The sequence below is a fragment of the Lates calcarifer genome, linkage group LG5, assembly GCF_001640805.2.
Source record: "Lates calcarifer isolate ASB-BC8 linkage group LG5, TLL_Latcal_v3, whole genome shotgun sequence".
Classification (NCBI taxonomy): Eukaryota; Metazoa; Chordata; class Actinopteri; family Centropomidae; genus Lates; species Lates calcarifer.
In genome coordinates, this window is record NC_066837.1 from 2,733,972 (window position 1) to 2,748,557 (window position 14,586).

General features: G+C 40.5%; 1 protein-coding gene across 1 annotated transcript in view; it reads left to right on the top strand.

Annotated features, from left to right (window-relative positions):
* The window catches only part of LOC108880790 (basement membrane-specific heparan sulfate proteoglycan core protein), a 42,679-nt gene that overhangs the window by 2,406 nt on the left and 25,687 nt on the right, over positions 1 to 14,586 (top strand). The window contains exons 4-20 of the mRNA XM_051070254.1: positions 610 to 966; positions 1,276 to 1,488; positions 1,612 to 1,962; positions 2,180 to 2,407; positions 2,967 to 3,221; positions 3,550 to 3,807; positions 4,106 to 4,366; positions 5,004 to 5,088; positions 5,185 to 5,245; positions 5,785 to 5,975; positions 7,468 to 7,538; positions 8,683 to 9,039; positions 9,254 to 9,469; positions 9,605 to 9,958; positions 10,140 to 10,349; positions 10,997 to 11,254; positions 11,402 to 11,662. Coding sequence (XP_050926211.1) covers positions 610 to 966; positions 1,276 to 1,488; positions 1,612 to 1,962; positions 2,180 to 2,407; positions 2,967 to 3,221; positions 3,550 to 3,807; positions 4,106 to 4,366; positions 5,004 to 5,088; positions 5,185 to 5,245; positions 5,785 to 5,975; positions 7,468 to 7,538; positions 8,683 to 9,039; positions 9,254 to 9,469; positions 9,605 to 9,958; positions 10,140 to 10,349; positions 10,997 to 11,254; positions 11,402 to 11,662 — 3,987 coding nt within the window. The remainder of the gene's footprint in view (positions 1 to 609; positions 967 to 1,275; positions 1,489 to 1,611; positions 1,963 to 2,179; positions 2,408 to 2,966; positions 3,222 to 3,549; positions 3,808 to 4,105; positions 4,367 to 5,003; positions 5,089 to 5,184; positions 5,246 to 5,784; positions 5,976 to 7,467; positions 7,539 to 8,682; positions 9,040 to 9,253; positions 9,470 to 9,604; positions 9,959 to 10,139; positions 10,350 to 10,996; positions 11,255 to 11,401; positions 11,663 to 14,586) is intronic.

Genomic DNA, 14,586 nt, shown 5'->3' on the forward strand with positions numbered 1-14,586 from the left:
ATTTGGCAAAGCTATGCAAAGAATTTGTATGATTCCAGTAATCCTCGTATTTACTTTTTCTTCCTCATGACGTTAACTTTTGTGGTTTTAAGTGTAATTTCTCAGAAAGCCATGAAAAAAGGTACACACATTCATGTTTCCCATCCAGGATAAATTAAAAATTAAAAAGTCTGATCTTCTGACTTTTCATCAAGCATCATAATTAGATCAAAATTTCAACTTGTCCAATGCTTTGATTTCTGACTACCAGCATTATTTAAGACGTTCCCTCAGCCTCAGATGGACTTTGTGTTTAGAGTGAATTAGCAAATTGTAACTCACTAATATACCAATCTAGGATGGTGAACATGATAACTGTGTACAGAGGTGGCTTCTCAAGGAAACTTACCAGAATAAATAACAGTAAAAACAAATAAAAAAAAAAAAAACTAATAAAAAAATCATTATATGAATACCTACTTAATATCATCATGTTGGCATTGTCATTCTGAGTAACATTAGCATTTAGCTCAGAGCACCTCTGTGTTTAAGTACAGACTTATAGAGCCACGTTTTGATGCCTCACCTACTCTGGTTTAAAAATGGTCTGAACATTGTTTTATCTTGCAGGTGTCAAAGGTCGGTCCTGCAACAGAGTGACTTACACTGACAGACACATCTGTGCTCTCAAAGGCTCATCAGTGGACATTTCTAGTTCTTACAACAGTTATACAAATAATGTTGAATCAAAATTCTGGTTCAGATTTGAACGTAGTCCTCATTGGCAGAATCCCTCATGGCCTGAGGATCTTACTAAAGATCCCCAGTACTCAGGTCGTGTTCAGGTTCTTGAAGCATCAACAGAACGTTCCACTCTGAGAATCACTGACCTGAGAAAGAATGATTCAGCCCAGTATCGCTTCAAATTCAAATCAGGACGGTTTGAATTTGGGAATGATTTACCTGGTACAACTCTGACTGTCACAGGTACTGATCAACACACACTGCACAGTGAATTCATGTAAATATGGATGAGGTTTAATGTAGAAGAGTTTATTGTAAATTAGAAAGAGAGTTCTCTCACTGAGCATTTTATTAGATTCTCAAAACCATGGCATTGATTCCACAAGAAACATTCCTCTGAGATTCTGGTGTGCAGGTGTTCCTAGTAAAGTCTGCAGTCAGCGTATATTCAACATGTATTTGTTTGCTTCCACATTTACATGTATACTTTGATTTGATCATTTCTCATTTTGTTACTAATACAGTGTGTAACTTCCTCATTCACCGATCCAGATATTCAGGTGGTGATGTTTGGATCCTCTTTTAATACAAAGCTCAAGTGTGACACAACTTGTCATCTACTTGATGGTTCTTCCTATATCTGGTTTGAAAATGGACGGAAAATGGACGAAGAAAATTCTTATTTGTATTCAGTCTCAGATAAATACAGAAACAGCTACTCATGTGCTATTAAAGGACTTGAGAATTTCCCCTCTTCTCCACTGTGTAAGTTTACATTGGAGCATTGCCTTAATCCAACTGTGTATATATTTGATATAGTTGATTATTAATGTCATCACCATCTTGTTAAGCTATTCAGCAGAACTGTTTTTTTTTTTTATCTTTCAGGTATCAGTGATTCTAGCTGCAACAAAGTGACTTACACTCACAGAAGTATTTGTGCCCTTGAAGGCTCATCAGTGGAATTTTCTTGTACTTACCAAACCCCTCAATATTCCATTGAGTCAAAATTCTGGTTCATTGCTGAACATCAGTGGCTGTATCCCTCAGAGCCAAAGGACCTTCGTCAAGATGCCCAGTTCTTAGGTCGTGCTGAAGTCTCTGAAGTGTGGCCAAGTCACTCCACTTTGAGAATCAGTCGCCTTAGAAAGAATGATTCAGCCCAGTATCACTTTAAATTCAAAACACAAAGCTTTGAATGGGGGAACGATTTACCTGGTACAACTCTGACTGTCACAGGTACTGATCAACACACACTGATGAATATTTGATTTAGCGTTTTAATGGTGATGTTGATGTTATATGGTATGTATAAGTAATTTATTAAAGCCTGCCAGTCTTCAGATGGGATGTTTGCAGGACTTCACTTATACAAATTGTACCTTCACTTTTGAATATCAGTGAATTTGTGTTTATTTAGAGACCAGTGATGTTGCTGTTTTGTTCTTATGTTCAGCTCTGCAGGTGCAGGTGACCAGAACAATAACAAGCCACCCGTCTCATACTCGGGCAGAACTCAAGTGTCACAGCAGCTGCAGTCCCACTGGTCTTTTTTCCTACGTCTGGTTTGAGAATGGGCGGAAACTTCTGGAAGAAACAGCTTCTTATACGCATGACTTTTATTCTGGGGACAGCATCACCTGTGCTCTCAGAGGTCATGAGGATTACCCCTCTCCTTCAGTGTGTGAGTTTACACAGTTTAGTCACAGAGGACTTTGTTACACACAAGTTAATCTTTTCTTTTTTCCTCCTGTTCAAAATTCAGTGTCAGTTATTCAGCATATTTTACTTTTTTAAAAACCTTTTGGGCACTGCCACTACACAGCTAAGTATGACTGCTACAGTCACACAGAAAGAAATGGAAAAACCTGACATTTAATAGATGTAATGGTGAGTATAACTGGAACAAATTTCAGAAAACAGTCAGCAGAGGCATTTGTGTAAAGTAATTCACGATAGTGCATTTAAACTTAATAGAAACTAGAGATACATGTCGTCAGTAATTAGACGTGAACTCACAAACAAATAAGCGTGTTCAGAGAGCTGTGGTACAACTGCTTAGCTGTTGGTCATAAATAAGATGAATTATAAATTCTCAGAGAGACCCAGGCCTTTATTTGGCTCATATCAGACACAAGCCATTATTTCTTATTATTAGACTTTTGAGGTCTGGATGGAGTTATGTTCTGTTCACTTTTATTATTATAACAAACTGTTTCATGACAACATATCCTCTCCTGAAGATGCTCCAAGGGCTGCCTTGGCTGTGGTGACTCCATCTGGTCAGATAGTGGAGGACAGTTCAGTGACTCTGACCTGTAGCAGTGATGCTAACCCAGCAGCTGAATTCACCTGGTACAATAACAGAGAAACATTTATCAGTAGAGGACCAGAGTTTGTCTTCAACACCATCCACTCCTCTGACTCTGGAGAGTATTCTTGCACAGCTGACAACGGGCTGGGAAAATCAACTGGAAACATCGTCATCAATGTGAAATGTGAGTGAAATAGAGATTTTTTTCTGTCAAGTTCTTTGCATTTTGTTGGCTTTCCTGACCATAAATTGTTCTGGCCTTACTCAGAGCATAAATAGTATCAACAGAAACTTACCTAGTAAATACAAGACAGTCAAAGTAATGGGCTAATTCAACGCAGGTGTGCAGCAGACCACACCAAATAGTGTGTAAACCCAAGTACCCACAAGGGCAAAAATAAAGAGACAGAAAAGAGAGATCCAGGCCTAAGGTACAGTCTGGTAAAGACAGGAACAGAGTTGTATTTTGGAAAATTGAAATGCAGTAATCTATACTCCTACGTTTCCTCCAGATCCTCCAAAGACCTCTTCTGTCTCAATGAGTCCCTCTGGTCAGATAGTGGAGGGCAGCTCAGTGACTCTGACCTGTAGCAGTGATGCTAACCCAGCAGCTGAATACACCTGGTACAAGGAAAATCAAACTCTGCCTGGAAAACAAGAACGCATTCATTTCAATCCCATCAGCTCTGAGGACAAAGGAATCTATCACTGCAGGTCTGAGAATCAATACGGACAATTAAACTCTTCATCTGTATTCATAGATGTCCAGTGTAAGTATCTGGCAGACAGTGTTTAAATATATTATGATACATGTGCTGTCTTATCAGGTAGAAACCATCTGTTAAGAAGAAATATTAAGAGTTCTACAGACGTTGGGGATCCTCTGACTTTTCCTCTAAAGCCTCCATTTGTTCACTGTTCTGTTTTTGAGTGAAATATCTTCAGTGAATTGTAAAATCTGTCACAAACATTCCTGTTGTCACAAACAATACATTAATATTGTACACATGACTGACTAGTAAATGTTTGTCAGGCAAATACTGAAGACTTGTCTCTGTTGTCCTTCAGATCCTCCAAAGCTTCCCTCTGTGTCAGTGAGTCCCTCTGGTCAGATAGTGGAGGGCAGCTCAGTGACTCTGACCTGTAGCAGTGATGCTAACCCAGCAGCTAAATACACCTGGTACAAGGAGAATGAAGACTCACCAAAAGCTTCAGGACAGATCTTCACCATCACTGACTTCAGAGCTGAACACAGTGGGAATTATTACTGTGAAGCCCAGAATGAAAGAGGACGTTATAAGTCCACCTTACGTTCGACTGTTCTGGCAAGTAAGTTATGCTCCAGGACACTGTTTATTTTGGCAGTATTTAGAAGAAATAGATGAGATAAAAATTGACATTGACTCTGTGTTGCTCCTGAGCCAGACTAAAAAATGATCAAACTTCTTCAACTGGGGTAGGAACAGCAAATTCCTCCTGACCCAAAGGAAGCCATCCACTGTTTTGGGACAGATTATGTGGCTTTAAACTTGGAAATACTGACATTCAACCCAAACAACCCAAACATCCTTTGCTATCTCAGAGCAAATTATGCCCATAGGTTACCCTCAAGACACAGTTAGTTTCACAAGGTCTGCTCAGCAGCCTCTGCCCCTGATCAGCTTCCCCACCAGGTTGTGATCAGGTGACTGGTCTCCTCAGGTGTCAAAGACATGGCCAAAGAAGAAAGTCATCTGGGGCACAGTCAGACACAGTCAGACACAAATCAGCTGCTGTCTGAGCATTAGAGACCACAAATAAAGTGTAAAGTGGCACAGGGGTGTTAGTTTTGTGCTGTTGCTAAGACACTTTTCACATTTGGGGATGTTTGGCTAAAACCACGTGAAACCACTGTTAATGACTTCCAATTACCGGTCGCTAAAAGAAATTTCACGATTTTTTTTTCCATTTGCTCACTGTTTTCCAGGTTCGGCAAAATCAGCAGCTGCTGCATCAGTCACTGTTATTCTAATTCTGGCTGTCATACCCCTCGCTGCCTTCCTGTGGATTAGGTAAGCAGTTCCAGTTTTACTGTGGTTATATTCAGTAATATGTCTTTAATTCAGGCAGTTTCATTTGATGATTCATTTGTTCATTGTCCTGTCCAGAAGAAAGAGATTCTTGAAGCCACCATCTGAGCGTGGAGAGGGACCGGGCAGCAAAACAGAGGTAAGGAGGAGTTCAGGTAGTACTCAGAGTCCACTCTCACCTCAAGTTCCTCATGCACTCACAGAGTACCCATGCTGTACTCTGTAGGAGCTAAAAAAAAATCCACAACTACGATAAAGTTCCTTCAGTCTGAAAATGCCTGAGGAGAGGAACTGAACCACAAATTTTCTCTCAATGTTCAGACCAGGACGTAGCATGGTCCAAGTGCTTTGGATTTAGTAAAGTGGTATCTGAAGTTAATTTACCTCTCAGCAGTTCTTGAATGTTACTGACATTTACCGTGGAACAGGAGGGATTGCAATGACAGAAACAAAAGTCACTTCAAGCCTCTGGATCACTTTTTTAGTTTTGGTTCCAAAACAAAAAAGACGTGGAGTAAATGTTGAGCTCAAATACTGGTTGAGTCAAAGGAATTGTAGATCCCCCTCACCTTTAATCCTTCAGGTGTTTTAACATTATGGTCATTTTATGCTACAGGGCGATAAACTCTATCAATGACTTACCTTAGCACCTAAGTCTATGCACTATTTACGCTTTAGCGAACTGTAGGTTCAGGAAATGAGCCGGATGAACTTTTCTACGCCAGCGTGAGCTTCACTAAAAACCAGGAAGATCCACTCTACTCCAACATCACAGCAGCTCAGCCCAACAGACACAAGACAGAAGAAGAGGAGGATGATGAGGAGGATGTAGAGTACACTGCTGTCAATATTCCCACTGCCACTCCAAAGTGAGTCCTCAAGAATTTTCTTTGTTATGACAAAAGTCTGAAACTATCAGTGTTTTTACTGCCACAGTTGTATTGCTGTTGCAAAATATTTTAACATTTTATCTTAATAATTTGCTAAATGAATGTTTTCATTCACAGATTGACACGTCAGCAGCCTGTGGAGGATGCATGCGCACTGTACAGCACAGTCAGCAAAAAACGCAAAGTATGAGCACAGCATGAATCTGCAGTTTATTACACAGACATTCAACTTGATCTTACTTTTTGTAGGAGGAGAGTTTTATTATCAAGTTATAATGATATGAGTTGATGTTAGATTTAGGTATTTACATTGTTATGACATATTTGAACATGGCTCTCAAGTTTGAAGTGAATAAACCAATATAGCTCTGCTCTTCTTTCAGTTTAATTATCTGTGGATTTTTTTTAACTGCATATGTGTGTTTTTTATTGTAACAGACATGTTCACCCTCTGGTTATTTGTTAAACTAACTTGATTGCACTGACTTGTGTTGTTTAAATAACCTGATTGTTTATTGAATAAAGATATTCACTGATCATTTTTTTCCTCTAGCTATTCCAGCGGTCAGCATGCCAAGCAGGGTGTAGTGCCTCCTAAATTAATTATCAGCCATCAGTGAAAACAAAGTTACACCAGACAAGAGCAGACACCTTGTGACTGATTTGACTGTTTCCTAGACGCTACTCCATTTAGCTCTAACCTCAGCTAAGAAAGTGAAGAAAAATGGTTTCCTCTTTCAATTTTCCCTCATCCTCACAAGTTGAATCAACACCTTTCTGAACATTATGAGATTCGTAAAGAACAAACATCACATAGTAGTAGGTAGCAGTTATACAAATATTATCAAGAATCAGCCAAGTGTTGTTTTGAACTAGAGCTGCAGTGCCTGGTGTTCAAAACTAGACGAGAATCAGTTGTTTAAACCTATAGAGAGCAATGTATCACTGTCCTGTAACAACCACGTGTCTCCAAAACATCAACTATTCATGAGCTTATAAAACAACTACTGGCCAATAGTTAGCTGAAACTGAATTTTTTTTCTGAGCGCTTTAAAACAACATCAAAATCTTATGAAGACAAAGATAAATGTCCACATTTTCCTGCTCAGAAACTGAACTGTGACCGTGAGTATGTGAAAGCATCTGGTCGTGGGTGGGGTGCTGTCATGTGGGTGGTTTGGGTACAAAACCAATTTCTCGTGTCCACAGGCTACGGTATGTTGGGAGGTTCAGGCATAGTTTGAAAAACTACAGAAAGAATCATACCTTCATTTCATCTAGGGGCTGTACAGACATTCAGCTGTCAGTGCATGATAATGATGCAAAGAGGAAGGAAGCCAGGACAGAGCTTAACAGATGTCTTTAAATGCTACAAGTTCTCTTTCAAGATCATATCTGTCTGTACTGTTAGCGGAACTGTTTAATGACCCAGATAACTGATATGTTGTGCAATATTTCTTATGCACATCAGGTTGCACGGAGCAGCTATGAGCTTAACAGCAATGGCGAGTGGATTTGTTGTCCTTGTTCTCTCTGTGTCAGGTACTGTACATTTACATTTACATCTCAGGGTATTTAAGCACACTTATTTTAGCGGAGGTACTTTGAGGGGCGGGAGGTTGAAGTGACAATTTATTGAGTAATCACTGCTAATCACAGGATCACCAGCAGATTTGATGTTTTGATGTAAACCCATTTATAGCAGCTAGTATTGAACTGGAGATGTAAAATAGATGATATATTAGTTAAAAATGCAATTTTTCAAACACTTTTGTCTGTATCTTAAGACACAAACTTTAAATTAGCCTGGAAGAGTTTGCTGGACTGAATAAACTGTACATCTCCATCAGCAGAGAAAAATGAGATGTACATAACCAGAAATAATAAAGCAGTTAGATTATCAGTGATACCACATCAAATGCTAAACAAAAACAAACCAGTGCCAATGAAAGGGGGAATCTGTGTAGACTGTATCTGTATTAAACTACTGCTCTGAACTGGCTGCCATAAAATACTGAAAGAATAAGGCTTAACAAAAGTGGAGAGAAAATATCCTAAGCACCCTAAGAAACCAAAAATCCAGTGAACCATTGCAGCCACTTCTCATTTTTAAGTCTTCTGATACTGAAACTTCATGATCATTATACATGTGTACTAAACCTGACTTCATATTTGCCAGCCATCACAGACTGTACATGTAGTTTCACATCAGTCTTTCTGCATTTGTCTTTGGTTTCACACTCCTGACTTGACCACAGACAGGAAGGACAAGTAACAGGTTATTTTTAATTTATATTCTGCTTCTTATTCTCCTCAGAATATGTGCAGAGAAGGTGATGATTCTCCAGCTGTGAGAAATATGTCAGTCAGATATTTACACATATGTTTTATACATATTGAGTCAACTACCACATGAACATCATGTGTTAAAGAGTGCCTGTCAAGTTCATGCCAACAGAGAAGTTGAAACTACTGAATGTAATGCATGCTAGTTTTAAACTGATACATAAGGTATAAATGGTTGACATACAGTAGACTACTGGGCAAACGCTTTAGAACACAGGAATAAGACGATGGGTCAGGTCGCCAAAAACTGAAAAATAAATTCCTTAGAAAACAGGTTTTTTCAGAGATTAAAAAACAGCTTGAAATGACTGTGTGGTTTCTGCTGTGCTCTGTGTTACAGTGGTACAGGGTCAGGATGGCTGGGGAGTGACTTACACTTCTGCCCAGATCTGTGCCTTTAAAGGATCAACAGTGGACATACACTGCACCTACACATACCCACCCAGGATAAATGGCCTTGATACTACTATTGAGAGAACATTCTGGTTCACTAAAGGGAGTAATAAAGAACCTGTGGATCTGAGAACAGACTCAGACTACACAGGTCGTGTGCAGTATCACTGTGCTGAGAACAGCTGCACTCTGACAATCACAGACCTGAGAGAGAGCGACTCAGCTGTGTACAAGTTCAGGTTCATCGCAAACCAAGATGGTGGACGTTTTACTGGTTCACCTGGAGTCACTGTGTCTGTCACAGGTAACTTTTCTCTTGGAAACTACCATGAATCAGTATCTATTATTGTCTGTGTTATCAGTTCTGTCTACAGTGACGTCTCTGTTTCTTTACAAATCCAGGTTTCCAGGTGCAGATGAGCAAACTGTGCAAACTTAAAACCTTAACATGTTCATGTCTGAAGTGTTGTAGCAATTTACCCTGAGATCATGTTTCCTTTCCTTCTTCACAAAACCAGGTCTACAGGTGATCGCCTCAAAAATCTCCAAGTATTCTTTCTGGGCAGATCTGAAGTGTCACAGCAGCTGTCATCCACCCAATTTCCCTTCCTACATCTGGTACAGGAATGGACAAAATACTGGGAGAACAGGTTCTTATTCAGACCACATTAAAAATGAAGACAGTATTTCCTGTGCTTTTAAAGGACATGAGGATTTTCCTTCTCCCTCAGTGTGTGAGTTCACTTCAGTCTTCCACTAACTTGATGCTCTTCTGAACATTTTGGCTAATATACTGTCAATGACTTAATGTATTAGCATGTAGTAACTACAGTTTTTATAGTGTTGATCAAAAATATTTCATTTTGCAGGTGTTCGTGGTCAATCCTGCAACAGAGTGACGTACACTGACAGAAACATCTGTGCCTTCAAAGGCTCATCAGTGGACATTTCTTGTACTTACAATGGCTATTATCATGTCGAATCAAAAGTTTGGTTCAGTCCTGGACGTAGTTTGTCTTGGAGGAATCCCAAAGAGCCAGAGGACCTCAGGGAAGACTCCGAGTACTCAGGTCGTGTTGAAGTCCTTCAAACAGTGAGAGGACGGTCCACTCTGAGAATCACTGACCTGAGAGAGAGTGATTCAGCTGAGTATCGCTTCAAATTCAAAACACAATGGTTTGAATGGAGAAGCAGTTTACCTGGTACAACTCTGACTGTCAGAGGTACTGTCAAACTGAAATTCAATATGTAGATAATGAAGCACGTAGCACGTGCAGCTTTATGTGGCTTTGGTTCAGTGTACTAGGTTGCACTTATGTTCTCTGGCCAGTAGGTGGAGACATTGTACACGCTCTGTGGATTATTGACAGTTCATTTTATATGACATCTGTTTTTGTTTCACAGATCCAGATGTACAGGTGCAGGTGATCTGGACTTCTTCTGGTGTGAAACTGATTTGTCACAGCAGCTGTCTTCTTCCTGGTCGCTCTGCCTTTGACTGGTTCAGGAATGAAATAAAAATCCAGGGAGAAACATCTCCAACTTTTAGAGGAAATGTTGATCCTGCAGACAGTTATTCCTGTGCTTATGAGGGTCACCGAGCTTTCCCAGTGTGTGAGTTTACTCCGAACTAAATATCATCTTTAAGGATTGTATGAATCCTACTGACAAGTATTGTCTTTGTATGTGATTTAGCTTATTTGTCTGTGCTGTACAGCTCTACTATTAAAATACATCAGTGAGCCACAGTGTTATACTTAGAGATAATTGTTTTTATAATAATTGCAAAGAATATGGGCACAGTATTTTATCTATAGATTAATAACAGTGATCATTTCCAGAGTATGTGGAGAGTAGTTACTGTAAGGCAGAGGCCACTGCTAATGGCAGGAGCATTGTTCATATTTTCATATTGCTCATAAAATGGCAGCAGAGAAGACTTCTAAATAACCTCTTTCTTAGCTAAATGGAGAGTAATTATTAGACTTAGATTTATCACTGTAGACACTGTGTAGTTGAGGATATAATGATGTAAGGTTGGCAGGTATTGTACTAAAGAATTATATTAAAAGTAATTCTTTTGGAATAGTAATAACATTAAACAGGGCCTTGATATTTCCAGATAAATGATAAGGTTCACTCCACCCTCAGTGATTTTCTTACACACTGGTGTGAAAGATAGCGAGTCCCTGGGACAGCTCCAGGATCAGCAAAATGTCTTATCCCATACTAACACATTCATGTATGTTTATATCCTGCAGATGCTCCAAAGGCTGTCTCAGTGTTGAAGAGTGACCATGAAGACATTATGAAGGACAGTGCAGTTTCTCTGACCTGCAGCAGTGACGCTAACCCACCGGCTACGTACACCTGGTATGAAAAGAACCAAGTACTGCTCAGTGAAGCAGCACAGCTCGTCTTCAACTCAATCCAGCCCTCTGACTCTGGAGAATATCACTGTACAGCTGAGAGTGAGCTGGGGAGGGCAACATCCACATCTGTCTTCATTAATGTGAACTGTGAGTAAAAACATCTGGTTTTTCACATTCACAGTCAGCTGCTGTAATTCACTGAGCAGCTCCAGCTGTGCGCTGTCATGTTCATCACAACCTCCTCAAAAACTGCACCTCAGTTCCTAAAAATCTATGTTGATACATCTCCTCCAGATCCTCCAAAGCTTCCCTCAGTGTCAGTGAGTCCCTCTGGTCAGATAGTGGAGGGCAGCTCAGTGACTCTGACCTGTAGCAGTGATGCTAACCCAGCAGCTAAATACACCTGGTACAAGGAGAATCAAACTCTGCTTCAAGGACCTGAAGGCATTTATCATTTCACCTCCATCAGCTCTGAGGACAGAGGGATCTACTACTGCAAGTCTGAGAATCAACATGGACAGATCAACTCTACATTTCTGTCCTTAGATGTCCAGTGTAAGTAGGAAATATCACAAACCACTCAGGCACTCTGTGCTTAAAAGTACAGCCAGTGGATGTTAATACATATTTTTCTCCAGATCCTCCAAAGCTTCCCTCAGTGTCAGTGAGTCCCTCTGGTCAGATAGTGGAGGGCAGCTCAGTGACTCTGACCTGTAGCAGTGATGCTAACCCAGCAGCTAACTACACCTGGTACAAGGAGAATGAAGACTCACCAAAAGCTTCAGGACAGATCTTCACCATCACTGACTTCAGAGCTGAACACAGTGGGAATTATTACTGTGAAGCCCAGAATGAAAGAGGACGTCAGAACTCCACCTTACATCTGAGTGTTGTTGCAGGTGAGTTAGTCCACACACACCTGTTTACGACAGCTTTTATTTTTCATTCCCACCAGGAAGTTCAATTCTGCCGATGTAATGGGGAAAAATAATGAGTATTGTTGAAATAACGACTCTGTATCTCAGAATAAAGCTGAGACATTTGCTGTGAATCAAATCAGATACTCTACACTTACATGCTGTTCACTATGCACACAGCATACTCACTAGCAGAGTGCATGAACTTCAGCAGGGTAGTGTTGTCTCACATCAAACACAGTCATTGTGCAGTAACTGGAAACCACTGGATGCACCTATGCACTCAAAATAGCAAGTCTGAGTATGACGATGCACAAATTTAGACACAGGTGAGGTCATTACTTTCAGAGGGTTTCTCGTTATAGTGACTTAAGATCTTTATCTTTATCACACTGGTGGAAATGGGCTTCCAACCCACCACTATTACAGGAAGTGGTGGAAGATGACGACTATAAAAAATGATCTGTACTCTAATCTAACCAGCTCAGTTGACTCTGATTATCCAGGTGCAGAGAAATCAGCAGCTGGTGCAACAATCACTGTTTTTCTCCTGGCTATCATACTCCTCACTGTCTTCCTGTGGATTCGGTAAACAATTCTGTGTCACAATGATTACATTCACTAGTGCATCTGTTCCCTGACTGTATTAGCTGATGCATTCAAGTTTCTTATCCTCCTATCTAGAAGGAAAATGCCCCTCACACAACAGTGTAGGCAGGGAGAGAGACCTGACAGCACAGCACAGGTGAGAGAGGAAGACTATCAGTATTCTGGTGTTAAAGGAAGTAAGCATTTGAGACTATATTTGTCCTGCTGTCTACTTCCTTCTGGATTGTTCCCAGAGACTCTCAGAACCTGGTGAAGTAAGTATTTAACTGTGCAATGATTGTGTGCAATAAAAATCTGGCTCTGTCCCATCAGCTGAACGTGGGTCCAAGGTTTGACACCCCGTCAGCTGCAGCACAGAAACAGCCAGCAGAACAGCAGGATGACCTTCACTACGCCAGCATCAGCTTCTCACGGAACCAGACAGACGCCGTTTACTCCAACATCCAACAAGTTCATCTCCAGAGAGAAGCAAAGGAAGACGAGGAGGAGGACGACGAGGTTGAATACACTGTGGTCAGATATGACAGTGGCAGCAGTGCAGCAGGGTGAGCAGCTCCTCCACATGAACATTTTCATCACTACACTTCTAAAAAATAAATAAGTAAACACATTAGATTAAAAACTATCAGTGTGAATGGTTTATTCTTCCCTTCACAGAACGAGACATCAAGAAGATTGGAAGAATGAATTTGAATTGTACAGCACAGTCAACAAAAACTATGAGAACACAACATGAACACGTGGTTTGTTATTCCTACATGGATTTACAGCATCAAGATAATCAGAAAAAAGAAAACCCTAAAAACAGACAGCCGTATATGTAGGTCACGTATGTAAAGACTTGTTTGTTTGCTCATTGTTTCTTAAAGCATGTGTTGACCCAAAATACACTTTAAAAAACCTAAAAATGACAGTCTTGTGGTTGTGGACCTCTGTAAACCAGTTCCTTTGCAGTCAACGTGTGAATTCTTCAGCTTTGGACAGAAGTGTGTTTTGTGCAGTCACATTGATCTTGACCTTTGACCTTTCACTACCAAAATCTAATCCGTTCATCCATGGCTGTTTGAGCCAGGTGTAGTGATATGTGCTCTGGGTGTTTCTGATATACTGTGTTCACAAGAACTTGAGCACCAGTCTTGCTTAAGACGAGTGCACTACACTGTGGTTCACCATCATGAACAGAGGGTGACACACACAGGAGAGAACAGTGAGTCAGCTGCAGTCACCACTGGTGAAATGTGTTAAAGAGAGTGTCTGTGTGTGAGAGCGTCTAGATCAACACATCAGAAACTAGAATGATGGCCTCGGCCACATCGCAGTTTACAACCATGTCTGTTCACACTCACATTATATACAGACTTTGAAGGAATTAATTGGAGGTATTAAGAGTATTTTTGGTGAAAATACAACAATGACAAATGTGTCGGTTTGAGATGAGCAAAGACACCTGCAGCACACTTGGTGCCGCGATGCGCTGGCTGTTACATAGGTCCCACTTAGAGACTATTTTTACAGACGAGGTTTTACAGAGGACTGATAGAGAACTCGGTGCAACAACAATAACCTTTAGGATATAAAATATCATCTTGTTTTGTGAGGTTACAGTAACTTTGACCTTTGACCTTTGACCACCAAATTCTAATCAGTTCATCTTTGAATATTTGTGCCAAATCTGAGGAAATTCCTTCAAGGTGTCACCTTCCTGAATAAGAGACAGAGGGACAGATGGACAACCTAACAAACATGATGCCACCAGGCCTCAGCTGTCGCCGGTTCAGAGACATGAAGAGACAGAAGAAGTGTCTCAACAAGCAAAAGAACAAGCTCTGTTCAGCTGTGAGCCTCATAAGTGTAAATGTAAGTTCTTAAGTGTCCCCAGGAGGAACCCTTTCAGAATACCACCCAGAGACTCCAAGAGGGGTCGCTGCTCTGAGCTGCTGTTTGGTGCATAAG